We start from the raw sequence: 20691 nt of genomic DNA on the forward strand, positions 1-20691 counted from the left end.
GGGCAGTTAATCTCTCTCTGCCTCTCTGGAGCTGTGACCCAGCTCCGACTTAACAGACAAGGATCAAAACCAGATGACAAATTAGATTACAAATGTTATATTTCCATGCTGCCTACATTCGTTTTTACAAGTTAGTTGTTTTGTACTCATCTTTGTTTAGGGTGATAGAATCTATCCTGTCCTGAATGTCTTCTTTATTTCTGCTCGTTCTTTTCGGTTTCCATCATTCATCTCCTTTTTTTTTTTTGTCACTCATTACCTTTTAAACAAAAGTCCCACTTATAAGCAGCCTTACCAGGTGTCACCGTCTCTCTCTCTGGGAGAAAATAGCCTGAGGTCCAGCAGAGCTTAATATGGGGTGGGGGTGGGCATTCTGCTGTAGCAGCATGGAGCATTACTCTAATTAATCTGAAGATGGGCTATTACATTTGCATAATATCACATTGCAATTTTCACAATGAGATAAGACGATTCAGCATGGATGCCCTGCATTCAGTTGTGCTGCTCTCTTTTTCTCTCTCTGTTGTCTTCCCTCTCGAGCTAGTGAGAGAGATATCCAATAGGACGTGTCGGCGTAATTAGCTGTGTCCTGGGGTTGTATTAGCTTACTCACTATGCCGAGCTCAGCTGGATAAAATCTGACGCTACTTTCTGCGTGTGTGTTCATGACCATACTTTCCCTATGTCATCAGACGCTTTCTCTCCAGCAGAGTAGACATGCTCTGAATCGAGCAGTGAGCTTGATGATTTGACCTTCAGTAGCCTCTGAAAACCGCGGCTCCTTGCATATGTGTGTGCGTGCAGCACTGTGTATGTGCACGTGGCTCTGTGTCATTTACCTGAGAGCAGCATACTGCCTCACCTCGAAATTCATTTCAGGCTACTGGCAGGAGTCACTGTCATCCTTTGGCTATTTTGATTCAGTCAATCCATGAAAAATATACACACCCTGCAAGATGAAGGACATAAAATTAAACACACATATTCTTGCTCCCCATGGTGCAGTTTACAAAAGCCCAGTAATGCCAACATGGCTGTGTGTTTTGTGTTTGTGACAGCTGTACGCATCAATCTGTGATCCCTTGTTGCGGACTACAGTATGCACTCATGTAGAACTTGACCCATATGACACACTGATAACAAGGATGCTTCTTTCCACTAATACAGTGTGTGTTTGTGCATGCATGTGCCAGTTTGTGTGCAGATGAGTGCTCGGCGGAGTTGTGATTGTTCCAGCCGAGTGCATTCACATGGCATATGTTTACAGGCTAACACGTGGGATGCCCTTGTAATCAGTGGTTACTTTAGCTTGGGAGAGATGACGTGAACTCAGCCCGCACCAAATGACTCCACAAGGACTGCCTGGACATTCTTTCTAGAAAATAAGAACCTTACAATGAACAATAAGGACATGGATGTTGACAGCTCCCATGCTTATAAAACCTAGGATAACGTAATAAAGCAAGATGAAGTCTATACGGCAGTGTGCAGTTATACAGCTGCTGTATCTTTGAGAGAAGGTCAATAATAACCTGGACAGACAAGTGCACAAGCCTTAAGTTGTTTAAGTTACAAGGACTGAAATCAACTTTGTTTTGACTTCTCCTCCTGCCAAACTGTCTGTGCTGGCAGGATGAAGAGCTATCCAACAGACAAACAACTTGTGATCTATGATTTACGTACTGTAGTTTGGATGTTTAACTGCGATAATGTCAGCAAACTTTGTAGAAAAATGCAACAAAGTAAACTCTCCATTGTGGTCCAGATTAAATATTTGTGTCTGTGTACTTATATCCTTCTTTTTTATGGTCTAATCTGTTATATATAAGATATACACTATTTGAGATCTTTGTCTGTACTGCCAAGTTTGTGTACACTTCTCATGTTATTACTGTGAAATATGTGAAGAACCTTTTTTGTGACCATGTGGTCTACATAAATCAATGAAATTAAATCAAAACACAGTATTTGAGTGACCCTTTTCTTCTTTGTATCTATCTATAGTGTGGATCCAGACTTCTTCGCCCTGTTGATCACCTGAAATCTGGACAAAAGGATTTTTCACTGCTACACATCCTAACATGGACAGGAATAGGAAGTGGGTGCCGGGCACCGGAGCTGTGCTATTGATACTCTTCAGTCACATGACTTCAGCGTTGGAAGTGCCTCTCGATCGTAAGTATTGTCCTTATCAATATCATAGGGAATTTCACATTAAATTAGTTCTATACCAATTATTCTGATTAATGTGTTAACACTTCATGCTCTGTGCTGATGGAATCTGATCTATTGAAATTGATCTATTCAATGCTTTCATATTGTGGGGTGTGATGAACAGTATAGTCCCTATGGTCTGCTAGATGGGCTTTAGACTAGCTGCAGGAGGATGCAGCAGTTTACTGGGAATATGTGGTTTTCTTATGTTTCATCTTTGCATGTTTCAGCATGGGATTGAGTTTGCGGTTTTCAGTTATGACATGCAGTATAATTTCGAAAGGAACTTGCTCTACCCGTATTTCGCACATCATGTGTGAAATTGAATAACTTCAACTACTTTTTTGGCATTGATTGCACCTGCCTGACAAATCCGAAACTAATGATGTATTCTCTAAAAGGTTGAAAAACTCATCTATGCCAAACTTTGGGCAGGCTCAATAAAATGCTTCAAAGTACTTGAAAAGTGCAACTATTTCACCTGATCCTGTGGTTTACTCCCTGCAAAAACTAACACCTTTCCTTAATATTCTGTTACTGTGGTTCGGCGTGTCATGGTGGACAAAAAGCTAAAGTACTGGAAGGATGTAAGTTGGCTCTAGTGTGGAGTTTTTGCTCTTAAAACTTGTTTTAACATGTTTTTGTGTGGGTTTGATTAATGTTAGATGTGCATGCAATTATCTCAACACAGTGTTAACGCATGAAGTGACTTGCTTGTTTTGGAGTGGCGCTTGTGTCGGTTCGTGAAATGGTAAGTTGTTTGTCATTAGATCAGGGCCCTGTTTGAGAGTGTTTCGGCCCCAGATGGTGTTCCACTTGATTGTCAAGTTTGACCGATTGTGAATCCTTGTTGCATGCATATCCTTGCTTGGACATTTCTAAGCTCCAGTACACTTTGTTTACATTGCACTGTATGTGAACTATGCTTCTATTCATGTTTTTCCAGTGCCCCAACCCCCCACCATAACGCTACAGTCCCCAAAGGATTACATCTTTGATCCACGGGAGAACATCGTCATCAACTGTGAGGCCAAGGGGAAGCCTCATCCCAGGTGAGAAATATCATCTCAAACTTGTTGTCTAGCTTGTTTATCAGAACATGTCCAATGATCGGCCAAAACTGTGCAAGATTTCACACCTGTTAAATATTATTCCAGTATATTTCACTGATGTACTTGAGAGACAAAAGTGCTGAAAATATGCCGAAGATAAACATCACTTGACGGCTCGCTGAGAGTTTTAGTAGTCAAGAAGAGCAAACCGACCTCTTGTCAGTTTTATTGTCCTCTTTGTGAAATTATAGATCTGTTCTTGAGGGCAACTTAACCTGGAGCATTCTGGAAATATGAATCACCACGACTGTTGTCATGGGGACCAGTCGGCTAAGAAACACACCTGGCAGAGTGAATTAGACACAGTTGTAGTTGATGAGTTAGAATCAGTCGAAACTCCCCCCTGCTCTGAAATCAGTGATTCAAATCAGTCTGCATGGCTCTTAACGATATACTGTCTTTTTTTTTTTTCTGGTAAATTTCCTCATGGCTTCTAGCCTGGAAAATACAGTAAAAATGTTTGCTTTTTTTGATCCTAGCTTTTCATGGACACGAAATGGGAGCCACTTTGATGTCGAGAAAGACTCCAAAGTTCTGATGAAGCCTGGTTCAGGAACTCTGGTCATTGACATCAGTGGGGAAAAGGCTGAGGCTTACGAGGGAACATACCAGTGTACAGCTCACAACGAGCACGGCACAGCTGTATCCAACAACATTGTCATTAGGCAGTCCAGTAAGACTTTTGTTATTATACCTCATTTACATTATAAAAAAATTAAATTATCCCTAATGTATTGAGCTGCAGCTACAGTATAATAAATGTTTCACACCTCAAACTCAGCAGCATAGTTAAATATACTTGTAAAGTTCATTTTGTTATTGAACTCTTAAAACAACAAAACGCTGACTCCTGGTTTCTACTTTCCAACTGCTGTCTTCTCACTTTTATGAGAATAAGTTGGGGTTTTTTCACACTATCCTAAGTTCTTGGAAGCCTTCAAAGCCTTTGTTTGATGTTTGTGACTCTCAGGGTCCCCCTTGTGGTCGAAAGAGAGAAATGAGGCCATCACAGTGCAGATGGGGATCTCCCTCGTGCTGCAGTGCCGACCCCCTGCTGGGCTGCCCCCACCCGTCATATTTTGGATGGACAATAGTGAGTCATTTCTATATGTATATATCTTCAAGAAAAGGGCCCATGTTCCATCCGATAGGACAACACAAGACACATTTTGTTCCTTTTGGGTGTTAGAGTGCATATAATGGAGATGATAAAATGAATCCCAACGGCTCTACTAACTTGCTTGAATTGCTTGTACGCCAATTCTTTGGGTTTCCATTTCTGTCCTCTTTCTCTCCACATCATTCAGATTTCCAGAAGCTTCCGCTGGATTTACGAGTGTCCCAGGCACTGAACGGAGACTTGTACTTCTCCAATGTTCTCCCAGAAGACACCAGAAGTGACTACATCTGCTACGCCCGCTTCCCCCATACACAAACCATCCAGCAGAAACAGCCCATCTCAGTCTCCGTGCTGGAAAGTAAGTCAAGACACTCAGCAGGTTGATAAGAAACTCCTCAGTTGATTAGATTCATTTTTTCACTTCAGATAATATAACACACTTTCAGTAATTTCTTATGATTAATGCTAAACTGACATTTTCCATTTTATAATCACTTTTATTTCACAGATGTTTTTAAAACAGGATTATGTTTTGTAGTTAAATAACTAAATTGCTTTTATAAAACTGTCTTAGTCTTAGATTAATTGTTGTTGCTGTTCTTCCTGCTTTCTACCTTTCCTTAGCTTTTGGGCTTCTAGAAGTATTTTACAATGGCCATATCTCAATGTCACAGTAGTGTAACATAACATTACTTACTTTTTAAATAAATATTTGCAGAAACACATTTTTCAATGAAAAAGCTAATGCATTTTTAATACACCTGGAGAAATAGCCATTGTAAATGATAGAATTTGCCTGTTTTCTCTTGCATGCTTATGCTTTTCTGTTACATTACAGTGGATACAATGAATGAGACTCTGGCTGCTTTATACAATGTCACTGATTTCTATAGTGGTGAGTGCTGCTGGTTTATTCCCGTTCAGTCCCCTCAGTGTAAACCCAGCCCTGTTTTTACTCCTTGGCCTAACCATACCTGGCATACACACTCACCTATAACTCAGCCTCAATCCCCTACCCGGTGTGAATATATTAACATAAAATCATTATCTGGTTTCCCTTTTTTCATCAGGGGTTAGCTCTTTGTAGGGTATTTAAAATAAGGGTTAAGTATAGAGGGTCATATAAATAAACTGGCTCAACTATAATGCATGATACAATATTACATGTATATATTATAGACTAGCATGTTCTAAAAATAAAAAAAGATCACACATAGCATTAAATGTCAGTCAACTGCATCTCCCCTGAAATCATAAATCCATATACAGTATAATTGAATCACAAATTCATCATCTGCTCCATCAAGCACACCCATAATGATTACCCAAGATGGCCAGATATTAAGCATGCCTCAACGCTTGGCATGATGGCATTGGTCTTCTTCCACTCTCTGAAGTGGAGGATGTTCATTCTTCCATAAGGAACTTCTGATAGGTGATGTGCGTTCGTACTGTATGTGCGGCTGGGGGGGGGGGGTTGTTCTCTGTGAGGAACTGCTACCTTGTCATAGCAACAAACTGATAGCTACATCTTTCAGGGAGATTCCACTTGCTCCGTATTTTCTCTTAGATACTACTCATACCATACATTAAGTGAAGGGTCTTTCTATTACATTGTGTATGGTCACCACTCACTCATCTTCCTTCCTCTCTGCTCCCTTTAAGATCACTTCAGATCACTTTATTCATGACTATATTTGACTCTGTCCTTAAATAGAATATGACTGGTCCTCAGAGCTCATGGCTTTACTTTTTAAACTCTTACGGGGTAACACTGTAGCAACAGCAGCCTTCAAGTTCTGATTTGGTGTTGTGTCTTCATGTGTTCAGACAGCCCAGTGGGGGAGCGCCGTCCTGGTTTCATGACACCTCTGGGTGCAACCAGCACCAAGATGGTTCTGAAAGGGGAGACTCTGGAGCTGGAATGCATCGCTGAGGGCTTGTAAGTTAACATCTTTGTGTTTAGTTTTCATAAGTTATGGGAAAAAGTAATTACCTACAGTGTAATCTAACTTCTGGCAGTGGTCTAGCTATTACAGTTGCTGATTTAAATACAATCAAGCTGGCTTTCTTGTACGTACGGCATGCTGTTATGCCCCCAGGACTGCTAGATTAGCTTAGGATATTCATAGAAGTGTTTTGTTCGTATTACATTATGTGCTTAATAAGAAATTGCCAGCTCATCAATAAATCTTAAAATAGCACAGAGCAAAATGCAGGAATAGCACACAAAAACATCCTGTTATAATTGTTTTCACAACAGGCCCACTCCAGAGATGACCTGGCAGAAGGACGGAGGTGAGCTGCCGAGCAGCAGGATAACTTTCCATAACTTCCAAAAAACGCTGAAGATTTCTGATGTGAATGAAGCTGATGGTGGCGACTACCGCTGTACAGCCAAAAATAAACTGGGCACTGCACACCACATCATCAAGGTTACTGTCAAAGGTATGCACTTCAAATCAGCTTTTTTCACTCTAGTGTTGCCATGGAGTTATTTGCTTCTTTGATTACATGAAAATGTTATTTTGGAGTTTAAAGTTTAATTCAAGTTTGACCATCAGTTTCAATTTAGTCAGTCTTGTTTTGGTCTGCTGATGTGTTGAGACTCAAACCTGTAGACCTGGGTGTTGATTCACAGTGGGATTGTTCATAGTAAAATTACACAGTCATTAGATTAAGGGTTAATGGGTTTTTTAGTGAATCAGCTTAAACTGACACCTAAAAACGTATCTTGCCCAATCTACAGTGCAGTTACATTGATTCAAATATTTCTGCATCCTTAAATCAAGTAGCAAACAGCTAGCAAAGTTCCTTTTTCTTTTTTTGCTTTAAAAGAAAACCAGTTTTCTTTGTACCATTCTTAAGAATTTCACTCTTCTCATCTTCATTCTTGTTCGTCGTCCGCAGCGTCCCCTTTCTGGGTCAGTGCTCCCAGGAACCTGATCCTCGCTCCAAATGAGACTGGCATCCTGACTTGTCGAGTCGGTGGAGAACCCAAACCGAAGATTAGCTGGTTTGTCAATGGAGTCTCCATAGAAAGTGAGTAAAACAAGACCATACTTTAAAAAATAAAACATACTTCATTGCTGACTGCAGAATTCCACTGGAGCAGTTCAAAACCTCAAACTACAAAAATAGATGGTTTAAATATCATTTGGACTAAACATCCTGTCTCTGGTCATACGATAGATGCACCTGAGGACCGCAGCCGCAAGGTGGAGGATGACACTGTTATACTCAGCAACGTGCAGCAAGGGTCAAGTGCTGTCTACCAGTGTAACGCATCCAATGAATTTGGCTACCTGATGGCTAATGCTTTTGTCAATGTTCTTGGTAAGTAAAAACATCAATTAAAAATGGCCTTTAACAATTTATTTTTTTACAGGTATTCACTATGTGGATAAAAAGCAGTTTGGCAAGTTACGAGCACGCTCAATCCAGCATCATTTCAACTTTCTATTTAATCCAGCAATCTGTTTAGCTGGAAATGTATATGAATATACAGGCCAGACAGCACTGGTCAAGATACTGTTGTGCTTCTTCTCATAGCTGAGCCACCAAGAGTACTCACTCCACCCAACAGAGTGTACCAGGTCATCACCAACAGCCCTGCCTTACTACACTGTGCCTCCTTTGGCTCACCAATACCAACTATCACATGGTAAGAGTGACATGACTCTGAATAAATTTTTTTTTTGTAAAATGAGTTTCAAAACCATGTTGGACCATGTTTTTTTAAATGCTGCATTTTGAACAAATAGTTATCAGATAACGACTTTGTTAAAAAATAAAACTACTGTCTTGTTTGCGGTTTCCATGCAGGTTCAAAGACATTCAGACCAGCATTAAGAATGATGACCCATATGTGATTCATGAGAATGGTACTTTGGAGATCCATGTGGCCCAGCCACTTAACAGTGGAAAGTACACCTGCATTGCCACCAACAACTTAGGCATCAAAGAGAACCATGTCTACCTGGAGGTTAAAGGTCAGATATGGACCTTTCACAACCTATTTCACCAGTTAGGGTAACAATGGATACATGAGCACCGTACTAAAATGGGGGATATTGCCAAATACTAAATAAGTAGATGTATTAAAAAGCATAAAATTTATTACTAACCACTATAGTTGAAAGTTATATTCATACAAAATTAGTATCAAATAAACCTTCAATTGGCAGTCCCATTTGCTTCAGCTCATAAAAGAGATGTTAGGTTTCTTGAGGCATTAGGCCATCATGTGGCTATCCATATAAAGGATTTATTAATAACATAAACTTTCTCTTCCAGAACCCACCCGAATCCTGAAGCAGCCAGAGTACAAGGTGGTGCAGAGAGGCATGAGCGCTGAGTTTGAGTGTAAAGTCAAACACGACCCATCCCTCATCCCAACAATGATCTGGCTCAAAGACAATGGGGAGCTGCCTGATGATGAGAGGTACAATGTCCAAGAGCTTTGACTCATATATTGAATCAGAGATGAACTTGTTATTTACATTAAAAAACATGATAGGAATAATGAGGATAACTCTGTTATCAGGTTTGAAGTGGACACAGACAGTCTTATTATCAAGGATGTGATAGAGGAGGATGAGGGCACTTACACCTGCATCATGAACACCACCCTGGACCAGGACTCAGCCAGTGCCATGCTGACTGTTGTTGGTATGTTCACACCTTATGTGCAAAGGTGTATGTGCACTTAGCCTTTTGACGCTCTTTTATAGAAATAGTGTAACATGGTAAACTATCTCAACCTACAGCCAAATATATTAATGTTTCAAACTCAGCACTGGCTGCATTTTTCTCCTTTCATTCTATTCTAAATTGTCAGATTGAAAACACTCTTTTGGTATTTTCTTGTAGATTGACCACAGCAGGCGTCAGTTCTATTTTAACTTTAAGTCACATCACCAGAGTAATTTTCCTGCTTTTCTGCTTTTTCTGCTGCTTTTCTGTCACTAATACTAACCTCCTCTTGTACTCTACTCTTGCTTCGTGCTGTCTCAGAGGCTACTCCTACTCCAGCTATTGTCTACGGTAAACAAACGCTGTCCACAGTGTAGCATTTTGTAACTTTAATTTTTCTTCACACGGCCATTAACTCTGTAGATCCCATAGCTTTTATTTTGTCTAATATTTATTTTTTCTATTCTACCTATGATACTAGTTGTGTTTTGTTTCATGTACAGATATTTCATATATATTAGTTTCATTTATGGAATTTTAAGAGTTTTATTTCATTGTTAAATACACAGCCCCTGCACACTCACACAGGTGTTTTCACTTAATCCACCTAATTAGACATCTTGGGCACTGCCCAGCTTTAACTTGAGGTCTAATCATCCAGAAGTGAAAGCACCCGGTGGATGTGGGTTGCTTTAAAATGTTTGATAGCACAAAATAACACAACACTATAAAAGTCTAATACTATAAAGGTCTATTATTGAAAAAAGATATCACTGGATGAACATTTAGTGCTGATTTGCCCACAATGGTTACAAAGAACTTTTACAGTCATTAAGTAAGTGTATAGGTTAAAAAAAGAAAAAAAACAAAAACTTGCTTTAATTGCTTTATTTATGCACCAAAATGTTAAACACACTTGACTGTTTGCTTCAGGCAAATAGTTATTTATATGGATCAAAAACTGACAAGATAAGCCAATATTGTGCTCAAAAGTTTCTGTCTGCATCAAAGTAGTACTTTTATTGTACAATCTCCTTTACTGTAGAAATATTTAATTAAGAAAACACTACAAAACCTTGAATGTCACGTATCACATCAGTAAGCACTAGATGTGATCGACAGCAAACGAGCAGTTCTCTTTTTTTTTTGGTCCTGAGCTGCTTCTTCTGTTTGCAGAGCAACCTGACCCTCCGACTGATCTGGAATTGACTGACCAGACAGAGAGGACTGTTCAGCTCAGCTGGATCCCTGGAGACGAAAACAACAGTCCCACACAGAGTATGCCATGTTTTAACTATGGTGCCCAGTTGTTTGGCAAGAACAAAGCTCCATTTTACAGCTTCTAAATTAGAAATTTGACATTTCTGCAGTTGCTGACGTCAGAAACACATTATGAATTATTCCACAATTTTAAAATGAGTTTGTGAATTGGTGAATTGTTATATTCTGTAAGGGAAATTGGCGGTTTGCATAACCACTCTCCACAAACATAAATCATAAGTACGAAATGTCTGCCCGGTTTCTTTGGATTTAGGTTTACTCTGCAACAGTCTTAAAGTCTTAAACCTGGAATCCTCTTTTCCCTTATCTTCCTCAGAGTTTTTGATCCAATATGAGGATCTGCTACACCAGCCAGGTGTTTGGATCAACCTGACAGAGGTTGATGGTACAAGCACCACAGCACAGCTCAACCTCTCCCCGTATGTCTACTACACCTTCAGAGTGCTGGCTGAGAACCAGGTCGGCTTCAGCCAGCCTAGCCAGGCATCACGCCAATACAGAACCAATCCTGCAGGTAATGGTCATGGTCACCCTCCAAAAAAAAAAAGATTATAGTAGAAATTTACTGCAAATATTCATAACACTGAACCCTGATTCTTTGGTTTTCCAAGCTCCTGATGAAAATCCATCAGATGTTCAGGGAGAAGGAACAGAGGCTGACAACTTGGTCATTTCGTGGACAGTAAGCAATATTTGATTGTTTGAGTTAACAACTAACCCTAACCCTAACCCTAAACCCTAACCCTAACCCTATTTGATTGTTTGAGTTAACAAGTAGCCTAATTCAAGTCCCATTTTGTACATGAAGTTGTGCACATTGACTGCATGTAATAGTTACTTTTGTTCCTGCAGCCATTTTAGACTTAAAAAATATATCACATTTTCTCAATCTTCCTTGTACTCTGGATCGAATATACTGCACTCTCATGCCTATACAAAATACATCCATCAGTATAAGTTCAAGCATTAGATCAAGATACTCCAAAACATCCCTAATCCTAATTTTTTGTGCTGGAGTGATCTTTTTTTTCACCACATTCACCACAACCAAGTCACAATACTGCAGTTTTACTTTTCAGCAACCGATAAAATTTTAAAAAGAAACTCTGTTTAGCCACTTACAGGATTTCAGGCCAATGGGCCTGGTCTGGAGTACAAAGTGCACTGGAGACAGAAGGGTGTGGATCAGGAGTGGTCCTCAAGGACTGTGGCCAACGTTTCCCAGTGTGTCGTGACCGGAACTCCCACCTACGTGCCCTTTGAGATCAAGGTTCAAGCTTCAAACGATTACGGCAATGGACCAGAGCCTGGAGTGACGATTGGATACTCTGGAGAAGATGGTAAATGATTGAATCTGAACCCAAAAATGTTTTTCATGAACATGCAGTAGGTCAGGGAGAGGTAAATGTATAGTGTCAGGCAGCACTCTTGAAGCTAGGTCTTGTTTCTTGAACTGTTTCTCTTCCTCATTGCTCTGCAGCTCCTTTGTCTGCTCCTGACAGCGTGAAGGTCATGGTTCACAACAGCACGGTAGCAGAAGTTCACTGGGAGCCTGTAGTTCCCACCTCAGTCAGAGGCAAACTACAGGGTTACAAGGTATGTTCTGGCACATGGTTATTTCTATTACAATTCTTTATCATTCATCCAATGAGCAGTAGAAACACACATTGCCTCTCAGGAAGTTGCACCTCCATCACAGAAATGTCAACATAAAAGTTTGAAGAAAAAGGCTATATAATACACACCGTAAATACAGTCAAACAATATAGGGAAATTAAAATAACTATATAAAATGACAATAATAATCTAATTTAGAAGATGAGTGAACATTTTGGCATTTTGGTGAGTTATTTTGGCATCTGTGTTGGGAGGAAGAGCTTCTTTAGAGGTTGGCCAACTATGTGTCTACTCCTCATTGGATAATTGACGGGGAGTCAGCCATTTTGCAATGCCTATATTAAGGCCGTGCCTTTGATTATTCTGTAAAATCTGTGCCGAAGGATATGTGTTAAATTGCAGTTGTTGGAAGAGAAAAAAATGTGTTGTTGCTGAATTTTCTTCGAGGATGTTTGCACGTTTGTCCCGTTTTTGGGAAATGTTGTTTCATAGGGTGGCATTAAATAAGCTTGACCTAGCTTACTTGGTCACTGTCGAATGTACTAGTATGAAAATCTACAAAACAAAGTGAAACACAGTGTTTTATCCAGCTCCTCCCCAATAGTCCCTCATTCCTGCTGCACTGTGAAGACAGAAGTCAGAGTAACATTGCAACCATGCTACATGTCTATTTACTAAAGGCTAATGTTGTTGCCAACCTAAAATGTAGAAGTCAGACTTAACCAATCTTAAGTACACAGTATTCTAGTCAACATGTGTGCTTCAAAATGCACTAGGAAAAAAAAACATCTTAACCAAAGACTCAAAATGGCATGTATGTCAATTTCCTCTTTTTAAGTAAATAAAATAAAATAAAATAAATGAGAAGGACACTTAGTAGTGCTATTACTGCAAATGCAAGAGGGGCAGATAAGCAGTCTTAAGACTATTTACACAGTATTTTCCAATTAGGATCCTTGTACAAACCAAGTAGTACAACATTTTCTAGAACTTGAGTTTCTCAAAAATGTTGTTCTTTTGCCTGGAACTTTGCACTTTTCTCTTTACTTTCCGCACTTTTCGTGCCCCAATTACATACATGAATGGGTCAAAATCTAAAAACACCTTTAAAAAAAAAAAAAAAAGTATAATGTACTCCAGTACAGCACCACCACCCACTTGGCCTCAATAATAAACACCTGTCAGTGTCATCAAAAACTGAAAATCTACTTTTTTCTAAAATTAGAATGAATTGGATTGCATTAGATCGTATAGGTTTACCCAATAAAGCCGACAATGATTGCACGAGACAGATGAACGTTAACTCTCGCTGTGTTTCATACAGGTTTACTACCGTCGTGAACGGGGTTTGCTGGAGACAGAAACGGAGGAGACAGAGCAGGAGGAGCAGGTTTTGACGTTCAGTGGGAACCGCAGCGAGGGACGTCTGCCAGGCCTCCAGCCGTACAGCCTCTACAACATCCGCATCAGAGTCCTTAATAGCAAGGCAGAAGGGCCTCCTAGCACTGACAAGAAATTTGAGACACCTGAGGGAGGTGTGTATAAAAGTTGACTTGACATAGTTGTCTTGCAGGCCTATAACTTCACGCATTTGAGAAATGGATAATTTTCTTGCCTTGGAAGTTTGTCATCTTGCATGTTATGTCAGTGAATTATTCTGCCACCATGTTTCTGCCAAAGTAATCCTCCTACAACTTTGGCACAGGTTTTCAGATCATTTGCAATAAAGCTGGATTTTCTTCTTCAATAAAAATAAATGAATTAAGTTACATGTCTACTCCCACTGAACTCTAAATTATACAACTGAGTCATACTGAACTTTAAAACTACCCCCAAATGTAAAATAGATTACCAAACTTCTTTTTTAATGCCCATTACAAATACTATGGTTGCTTCTCCTATGCAAGCCATTTCTGTGACAACACCCCAGCAGTACTCACTCAGACCTACCCAGAATCCCCTTAGCCACTACCTACAAAATCCTAGCAACCGCTCAGAGAATCCAAAGAAAACTTCCTAAACAATTTAGCAAACAGGCAGCAACAGTACAACCCAGCAACCACCTTGTAATGCCACAGCCACAGCCTGCTAACCCCCATCTACTTAAACGACCCCCAACAATGACATGGAGGAGCCCTATCCAGTATGACACATCCCCACTGTTGACTGCTGGTTCTGGTTTTGTTTTCAGTCCCAGGACAACCTGCTTTCCTGAACGTTGAACCTAGTTTGGACTCCCTCACTCTGTCATGGGGCGCACCACTGAGCATCAATGGACGCCTCTCTGGATACATACTAAAATACCAACCAGGTAGGCTTACCAGCTGCTTCACAGACTGCCTCTTGTGTTCTTCACAATGTTGTTTCTGTGGTATTTGTGCATATAGGAGAAACTATATGTTTAGCACAATGAGTTTTTTCATAAAACACGATATCTCTCTTCCAAACTTCAGCTATTTCTTCTTTCACTTTCCACATACGACTCCTTTTTTAATTTCCTCATCAACCTCTTTCTTTATTTTAATCATTCACTTTTCTCTTTTGTCCCAGTCTCTGCAGTAAACAGCACCAATGAACTGGGACCGCCCAAGATCATGAACCTTCTCGCCAATGAGACCACTGTTACCCTGAGCAACCTGAACTCCAGCATGCTGTACAAGTTTTATTTAAGTGCAAAGACAAACAAAGGCTCTGGTCCCTCCATCACAGAAGAGGGCTTTACAATCATTGACACAAGTGAGTCCTGTGTACATTAACTTACACTTTAGCTTTATCCATAAAGGCAAATAGGAAGAAAAGGTCACAGTCTTATATCAGCAGCGTTAAATCACCCCAAATAAGGAGTGCAAGGGTCAGAATCACAGCGCCCTGACAGGTATTAGGGATGCCTGTGAGCTGAAAATTACAACCATGCGGCCTTACTGCATTCCTCACTCAACATCTTATATCCCCTCTATCTCTGTTTCTCTTTTTTCTTCTCTCTGAAGCTCGTACTAAGCCCACTGTAGAGGCGGGCAAAGGTAACCCAAGTTTGCCAATGGAAGCACCTGCATGTTGTTCATACCATCCGATATTAGAAACAGAGTTTAGCATTGATTTTGTCTTCTTTTTTTTCAACTTTTATTATCCCTGCATGTTACTAAGTTAGCATGCCTGAAAACTTCCCATGTGGATAAATAGCTGACAGACTTCCATGGCATCCACAAGCAATCAGGCTTGTGTCCTATTCTGATAGAATAGGCTGCATTTACTGTAACATAATTTCATATATTTTATTTTAGTATATTAAAATTAGCCGTGCTTTACCTTCTTCAGATGGACATGTTTTCACTAGAAGCCTCATGCATGATGCTTGTGAATGTGTTTGTTTCAGTTCAATACTAATAGCTTTTGTATCTGCGGATGCTTTATACTGATGGATTGTGTGTTCGAAATTAAGTGGAAATGGATTTGAAATAAATAATATGCATGTTGCAGTGCTTGAAGTTGGTCAATAGAATTTCAGGATTGAGAAGCTTTGCAGTCTATTTTAACCCAGCATGTCGGAAGCACCTTTCTCAACACTGGCTCTGCAGCTTGCTCTACTGTATGTGGTCTATTGCGCTGTGTATGTGTGTTGTCTCACTTTTGTCCATGTTCTTTCAGGCCCCACAGAGCCCCCTCACACAACCTCCCACATCACTCAGTCTCCGCATCCCCCGTTTCACAAGGGTACAAGCACTCCCCGTGTCCCCTACTATCTCCCTAATTCTCTATTAAGAAATCAGTACTGCAAAAATGGTCCATCTCAACAAAAGAAAAGTTAAAAGAAAAGTTGGTTTCTGTTGGATTTCTGTTGCCTAACTTGAGCTGTAAATCCTTCTTGAGATGGACATTTTTGTGGCAGTGTATGTAACCAATGTGTTTTCTATATTGTGGCAGGATCTGATGCTACACCTTCTTTTTTTGTCATGAAGCAAAAACTGTGTAGCCATATAATGTATAGCCTGAAGGCGTTCTTAAAATGTCATGCTGGTTGAGACAGCAAACAGTTAAAAGCCAAATCCTTGAAAATGTAGGCTCTGACCAGCAGTATGTTATTCTACTATCCTCTAACTGGTTGAACAGACATGGAGGTTCTTTTTCATTCCTGACTTGAATTTGACTGCTGGAAGACCTCAAGTTACAGTAGCTGGTGAAATGTTTTCTTTTTTTATTATATATTTGGGTATTCAACCTAAAATTCAAAGGAATTAATTGTAGTAGATTTTTAGACACCAGCTTTATCCTACACACTGCAATGTTATCATGGAGATGTTTATTCCTATTTATTTTTGATTTATTTATCTATTTATTTTTAATTTTGCTCCTTTGCAATATTTAAAAGGGTTTTCTATTTTATATTATGGTGTTTTAGATAAGGAAATTAGGTTGCTTTGTAAAATTGGTAAATTTTTGCATTTTTGAATTTAAAAAAAACATTTTTTCTCTCGTATGCTCAGCGCCTTCTGTAGGGCCCGCATTTGGAACGGTTAACACATCTGTATCGGAGGACGGTGCGGTGATAAATTGGGAATACTTTGGACATCATAAGAATGTATATGTGGAATATATTGTAGAAAACAGTAAGGCTTCACTTTGTATTCGCAGTCACCTATACTATTGTACTACCACTATATACTATGTAAAATGTTTTGCTGACACAAAATCTCGATCTATTTTGTAACCTTCAAAACTAGTGTTAAAAGATCATCAATAATTACTTTTTTCCAAAAACCTCTTTTCTCCTGGATCTCATTCCTCTCCATTCGCAACTCTGATTTCAGGTAAAGAGGACTGGAAAAAGGAGTTGGTAAATGGTTCTCACTCTCATATGATAAAAGGTTTAAAGCCGGCGACGATCTATAGGGTGCGTGTGGTAGCTAGAGACCCAGCTGACCCAACGGTTCACAGCACTGACGAGGTGTTGGTTACAGTGCCAGGTGAGGCGGCATGCCTCAGAATAGATGGTCTTTGTATTTATTTTTTGTCTCGTTTTTTTCCCCCCATTCGCCGTCTGTACTGTCTCATCAGAGCAGCAGTGTAACATTCATACATGAATACACAGTAACATAGTTGGAAGTTGCCATCATGTTGGTCTGATGCATGTCATGAAAAATCATTACTAAAAGGTCCATTATTTTACTGTTTGTTTTTCTGTCTTTTTGTTATTAATTGTGCCTAAACAATCATTGTATATTAACCCATTTAAAAATTACATTTCAGTGTCTCCAGCCTCTGTTAATCTCTGCTGCTTTCAGTGTTTCTCAGCATGAAGAATACAGATTTCATCATTTTAAGTAGCATGGAATGAGATTTGTACCAACCATTATGCTTATCTTGTCTTTATCTTTCTCTCCCGACCTCTTTCTCGGTGTGTCATGTGTGCGTGTGTGTGTCCAGCTGTACCTAGCCGTCAGGTAGACATTGCCACCCAGGGCTGGTTTATTGGCCTGATGTGTGCCATAGCTCTCCTCATCTTGGTCCTCCTCATAGTGTGCTTCATCAAGAGGAACAAGGGTGGCAAATATCCAGGTACCAGTACTTATCAGTACCAGTATGTACAGAAATATCAAGGTTGGTCACATGAATGGATGGAAATTTGAAAAAGAAAACCTTTTGTAATCTACAGTGAAAGAGAAAGAAGATGCTCACCAAGACCCAGAGATCCAGCCAATGAAGGAGGATGATGGGACATTTGGAGAATACAGGTTAGAGAGAACACATAACATTCCCAGAAGCCTAACATGTCTGTGCTAGAAGCATAGCATAGTGTGTAAGATTTATTTTTACTTCATTTCCCCTCATTGTGTCTGACTTGACTGTTTGTATGTAGAACATTTTACGAGGCTGCAGAGACACTCTCCCCACCAGACTCCATTACCAAACAATCCATAGAGGCAAGGCAAAATCCACACTACTCCGTGTTGACCCATGTAACGACCAACTCATCTGCAAACTGGCCAATCTAATCGACAAAAGCTTTCTACAATAAACAATTTGCCCATTTTAACAAGTAATCTCATCTCCTGCTAAATCACAAATTGTGGGCTATTAACCATTTTGAAAGCTATCATAAAGCAAATGTCATTGAGGTGACATAGTTTTGTTTTTTTGGTCTTAAAAAAAAAAATCTGTTTTCATCTTTTGACCTCATACCGAAGATATTATGAGTAAGGCTTCTCAGGAATTTAGAGGACTAAAAGTTTAATGTTGCTGTGATGGTTTTTTTTTAACACAATGTGTGAATGTCTTTGTGCTTTAAATGTTTCCATATGCATGCTTTGTTTTGTCCGTGTCTAAAACAATAAGTGCATAAAAAGAATACACCCATTGTGGCCCGTGAATAGTTTTTCATGTGTCCTTCCATTTTTATCTTTGTTTTTGGGGGGCGTTTAGGTCTATGGAGAGGTAAGATGAGATGTGGTTAAACAAGCATGCAATTCCTATAACCTATAGTGTATACCTAGTACATCTCAGGCTGACTAGAGGTTTGCCTTTGCTATGTTTCTGACTTAAGTGAAATGAAAGGCGCTGGTAAAAAAAAAACGCACATCAACTGATCCGACTTACTGTGTCATCATACTCGATATAGTCACCACCATAACCACAGTTACAACATTATCACTAAAATTCAAAGCTAAAAAATAACTGCTTCTAACTCTACTCTGGCTTCCTTCATTTTCTTTTAAATACAAATGCATTGAGCTTGAAAATACAGTGGAAATGTATGATCTGGACTGTAGAGCTTGCACAGTAGAGAACAGGGGGATGGATTAAATGGATGAAACATACAGAAAGGATGGTAACAGACTTTATCTTAGGAAAATGAGACTGTTTGTTTGCATTTTTGATTAATGCATGGAAAGCATATTGACTGAAGTGATTTCAGGAATTGCATTCAAATGCAGGTACAGTATTGCAAAGGCCTGAAAAGCACGCGTTTGCAAATTTCCCTTTAGCAGTGGTTACTAACCTTGGATCTAATGACTAGCCTATACCACCACAGCACTAACACTATAGATAATTATGTGCTATAGATGTACCTGAGCTGCTCCACTTTACAAGTACCATGAAGTATAATGTACTAGGCTTTCTATTCTTATTGTGCATTGTGAGAACCCACTAATATAGTGAGCAGTTGTGTATATGTTTATATCAGGATGATGATGGTGCAAGGGTCACAGAGGCCCTATTAGCGCATTTGTTGTGCACCTTAGCCGGACCAATCAGCAATACATAATTCAATTACGTACACTATAAGCAGGCTACACTTGTGCAGTGGAAAAGCCAGATTACTAAGAGTGTCCTTTTAGGGTTTCTGACCACTGCAGAGGAAGTTTAACAAACTCCAAACAAATCATTTTCTGAATAACCTTTCCAACAATCTTCTCCACCCCTTACAGTGACACAGAGGACCACAAGCCGCTGAAGGGTAGCCGGACGCCGTCCAATGGGACGGTGCGCCGTGACGAGAGTGATGACAGCCTGGTGGACTACGGGGAGGGCGGGGATGGACAGTTCAATGAGGACGGGTCCTTCATCGGTCAGTACAGCGGCAAGAAGGAAAAAGACACACATGAAGGAAACGAGAGTTCAGAGGCCCCGTCGCCTGTTAACGCCATGAACTCATTTGTCTAACAAAGGGGCCATGGCCTAGCTGCAACGGGTTGCTATGGCCACTCCTTGTCACCTTTGCAATTGTGACCATGGGAGCTCAGCTCTGTGGTGACAGTTGCTAAGGTGACAGTTGTTATGGACACCTTTCTTTACCATGGTGGCTGTCACTTAGGTGGCTATCGCCATGGCTACCTGTCACCAAGACTGCTGACACACCCTCATCTCCACACCCGCTGCCCTGGACCCCCCCACGCCCACCAAAAAAGCTCTTGTCACACTGTGACCTCTTCCTGATCGACACACAGACACTCAACATGGCTAAGACGGACACCACATCGCCCATGACCACTGAAAGAAGGTGTAAAATGAGGGATGTGAGGACTCTGAGAAGAGGGAAGAAGAGAGAAAGCAATATAGAAAAGCAGAAGGAATGTACCAGATGTTTTACCACTCAGACTGAGCAGAGCAGAGTGAGGCTAAGTTTATGTGTGTTTGTGCCATTCGATATCCTTTGCAAACATTTCTATAAGAAACATTATGTATCCAAATATATATTTTATCAAAGTACATGACCCGCAGGCAGGCAAATTTGCATTGAGTCACATTCATAAACATCTGCATGGAGTAAATCATTGTAAGCATTGTACCATGGTCAGATTTGCTATTTGTTGCAGAGGTGAGCTGCGTTTTCAGACTGTATACTGTATGGTGCACGCCTACTAGCAACTGGGTATGCCATTTTCTTTTTTCTTTTTCAGTGGTCCAAAAGTGTTATATGGCGTATGGTATATAGAAAAAAAAATAGCAGCAGTGTCTTTCTGGACACTGCTGTGAAATGTGTGACTCAAAGTAGAAGATAGCATATGTCTTTTTGAGACAAATGAACTGTTTGTACATATGTAATAGAATAAGAAGAAAGCTATATTGACTATTTAAGGTCAAGGATGTCCATTTGTAGTTATTGGAAACCCGGCTAGAAACACTTTGAACTCAACGTTCGGTCACTCCTTTATC

The 20691-nt window shown here is 40.0% G+C and overlaps 1 protein-coding gene across 5 annotated transcripts in view; it reads left to right on the plus strand.

Annotated features, from left to right (window-relative positions):
- The window catches only part of nrcama (neuronal cell adhesion molecule a), a 52588-nt gene extending 32538 nt beyond the window's left edge, over positions 1–20050 (plus strand). Inside the window, exons 3-29 of one of the 5 annotated variants that reach the window (XM_062444038.1) lie at positions 2005–2175; positions 3161–3266; positions 3806–3999; positions 4297–4419; positions 4634–4804; positions 5285–5345; positions 6281–6388; positions 6710–6894; positions 7357–7488; positions 7639–7782; positions 7999–8110; positions 8272–8438; positions 8743–8890; positions 8993–9117; positions 9463–9492; positions 10318–10419; positions 10739–10936; positions 11034–11104; positions 11537–11762; positions 11903–12018; positions 13364–13574; positions 14231–14350; positions 14599–14775; positions 17461–17592; positions 17690–17768; positions 18457–18468; positions 19464–20050. In XM_062444038.1, the coding sequence (XP_062300022.1) occupies positions 2082–2175; positions 3161–3266; positions 3806–3999; positions 4297–4419; positions 4634–4804; positions 5285–5345; positions 6281–6388; positions 6710–6894; positions 7357–7488; positions 7639–7782; positions 7999–8110; positions 8272–8438; positions 8743–8890; positions 8993–9117; positions 9463–9492; positions 10318–10419; positions 10739–10936; positions 11034–11104; positions 11537–11762; positions 11903–12018; positions 13364–13574; positions 14231–14350; positions 14599–14775; positions 17461–17592; positions 17690–17768; positions 18457–18468; positions 19464–19698 (3579 nt within the window). In that variant the 5' untranslated portion in view covers positions 2005–2081 and the 3' untranslated portion in view covers positions 19699–20050. Of the gene's footprint in view, positions 1–2004; positions 2176–2783; positions 2802–3160; positions 3267–3805; positions 4000–4296; positions 4420–4633; positions 4822–5284; positions 5346–6280; positions 6389–6709; positions 6895–7356; positions 7489–7638; positions 7783–7998; positions 8111–8271; positions 8439–8742; positions 8891–8992; positions 9118–9462; positions 9493–10317; positions 10420–10738; positions 10937–11033; positions 11105–11536; positions 11763–11902; positions 12019–13363; positions 13575–14230; positions 14351–14598; positions 14785–15047; positions 15060–17460; positions 17593–17689; positions 17769–18456; positions 18469–19463 lie in introns of those variants that run through there. The other 4 variants (XM_062444043.1, XM_062444042.1, XM_062444040.1 and 1 more) reach the window with 4 other exon arrangements.
- The last annotated feature ends 641 nt before the right edge of the window (positions 20051–20691 follow it).

This window comes from Scomber scombrus, chromosome 22 (assembly GCF_963691925.1).
Source record: "Scomber scombrus chromosome 22, fScoSco1.1, whole genome shotgun sequence".
Lineage (NCBI taxonomy): Eukaryota > Metazoa > Chordata > Actinopteri > Scombriformes > Scombridae > Scomber > Scomber scombrus.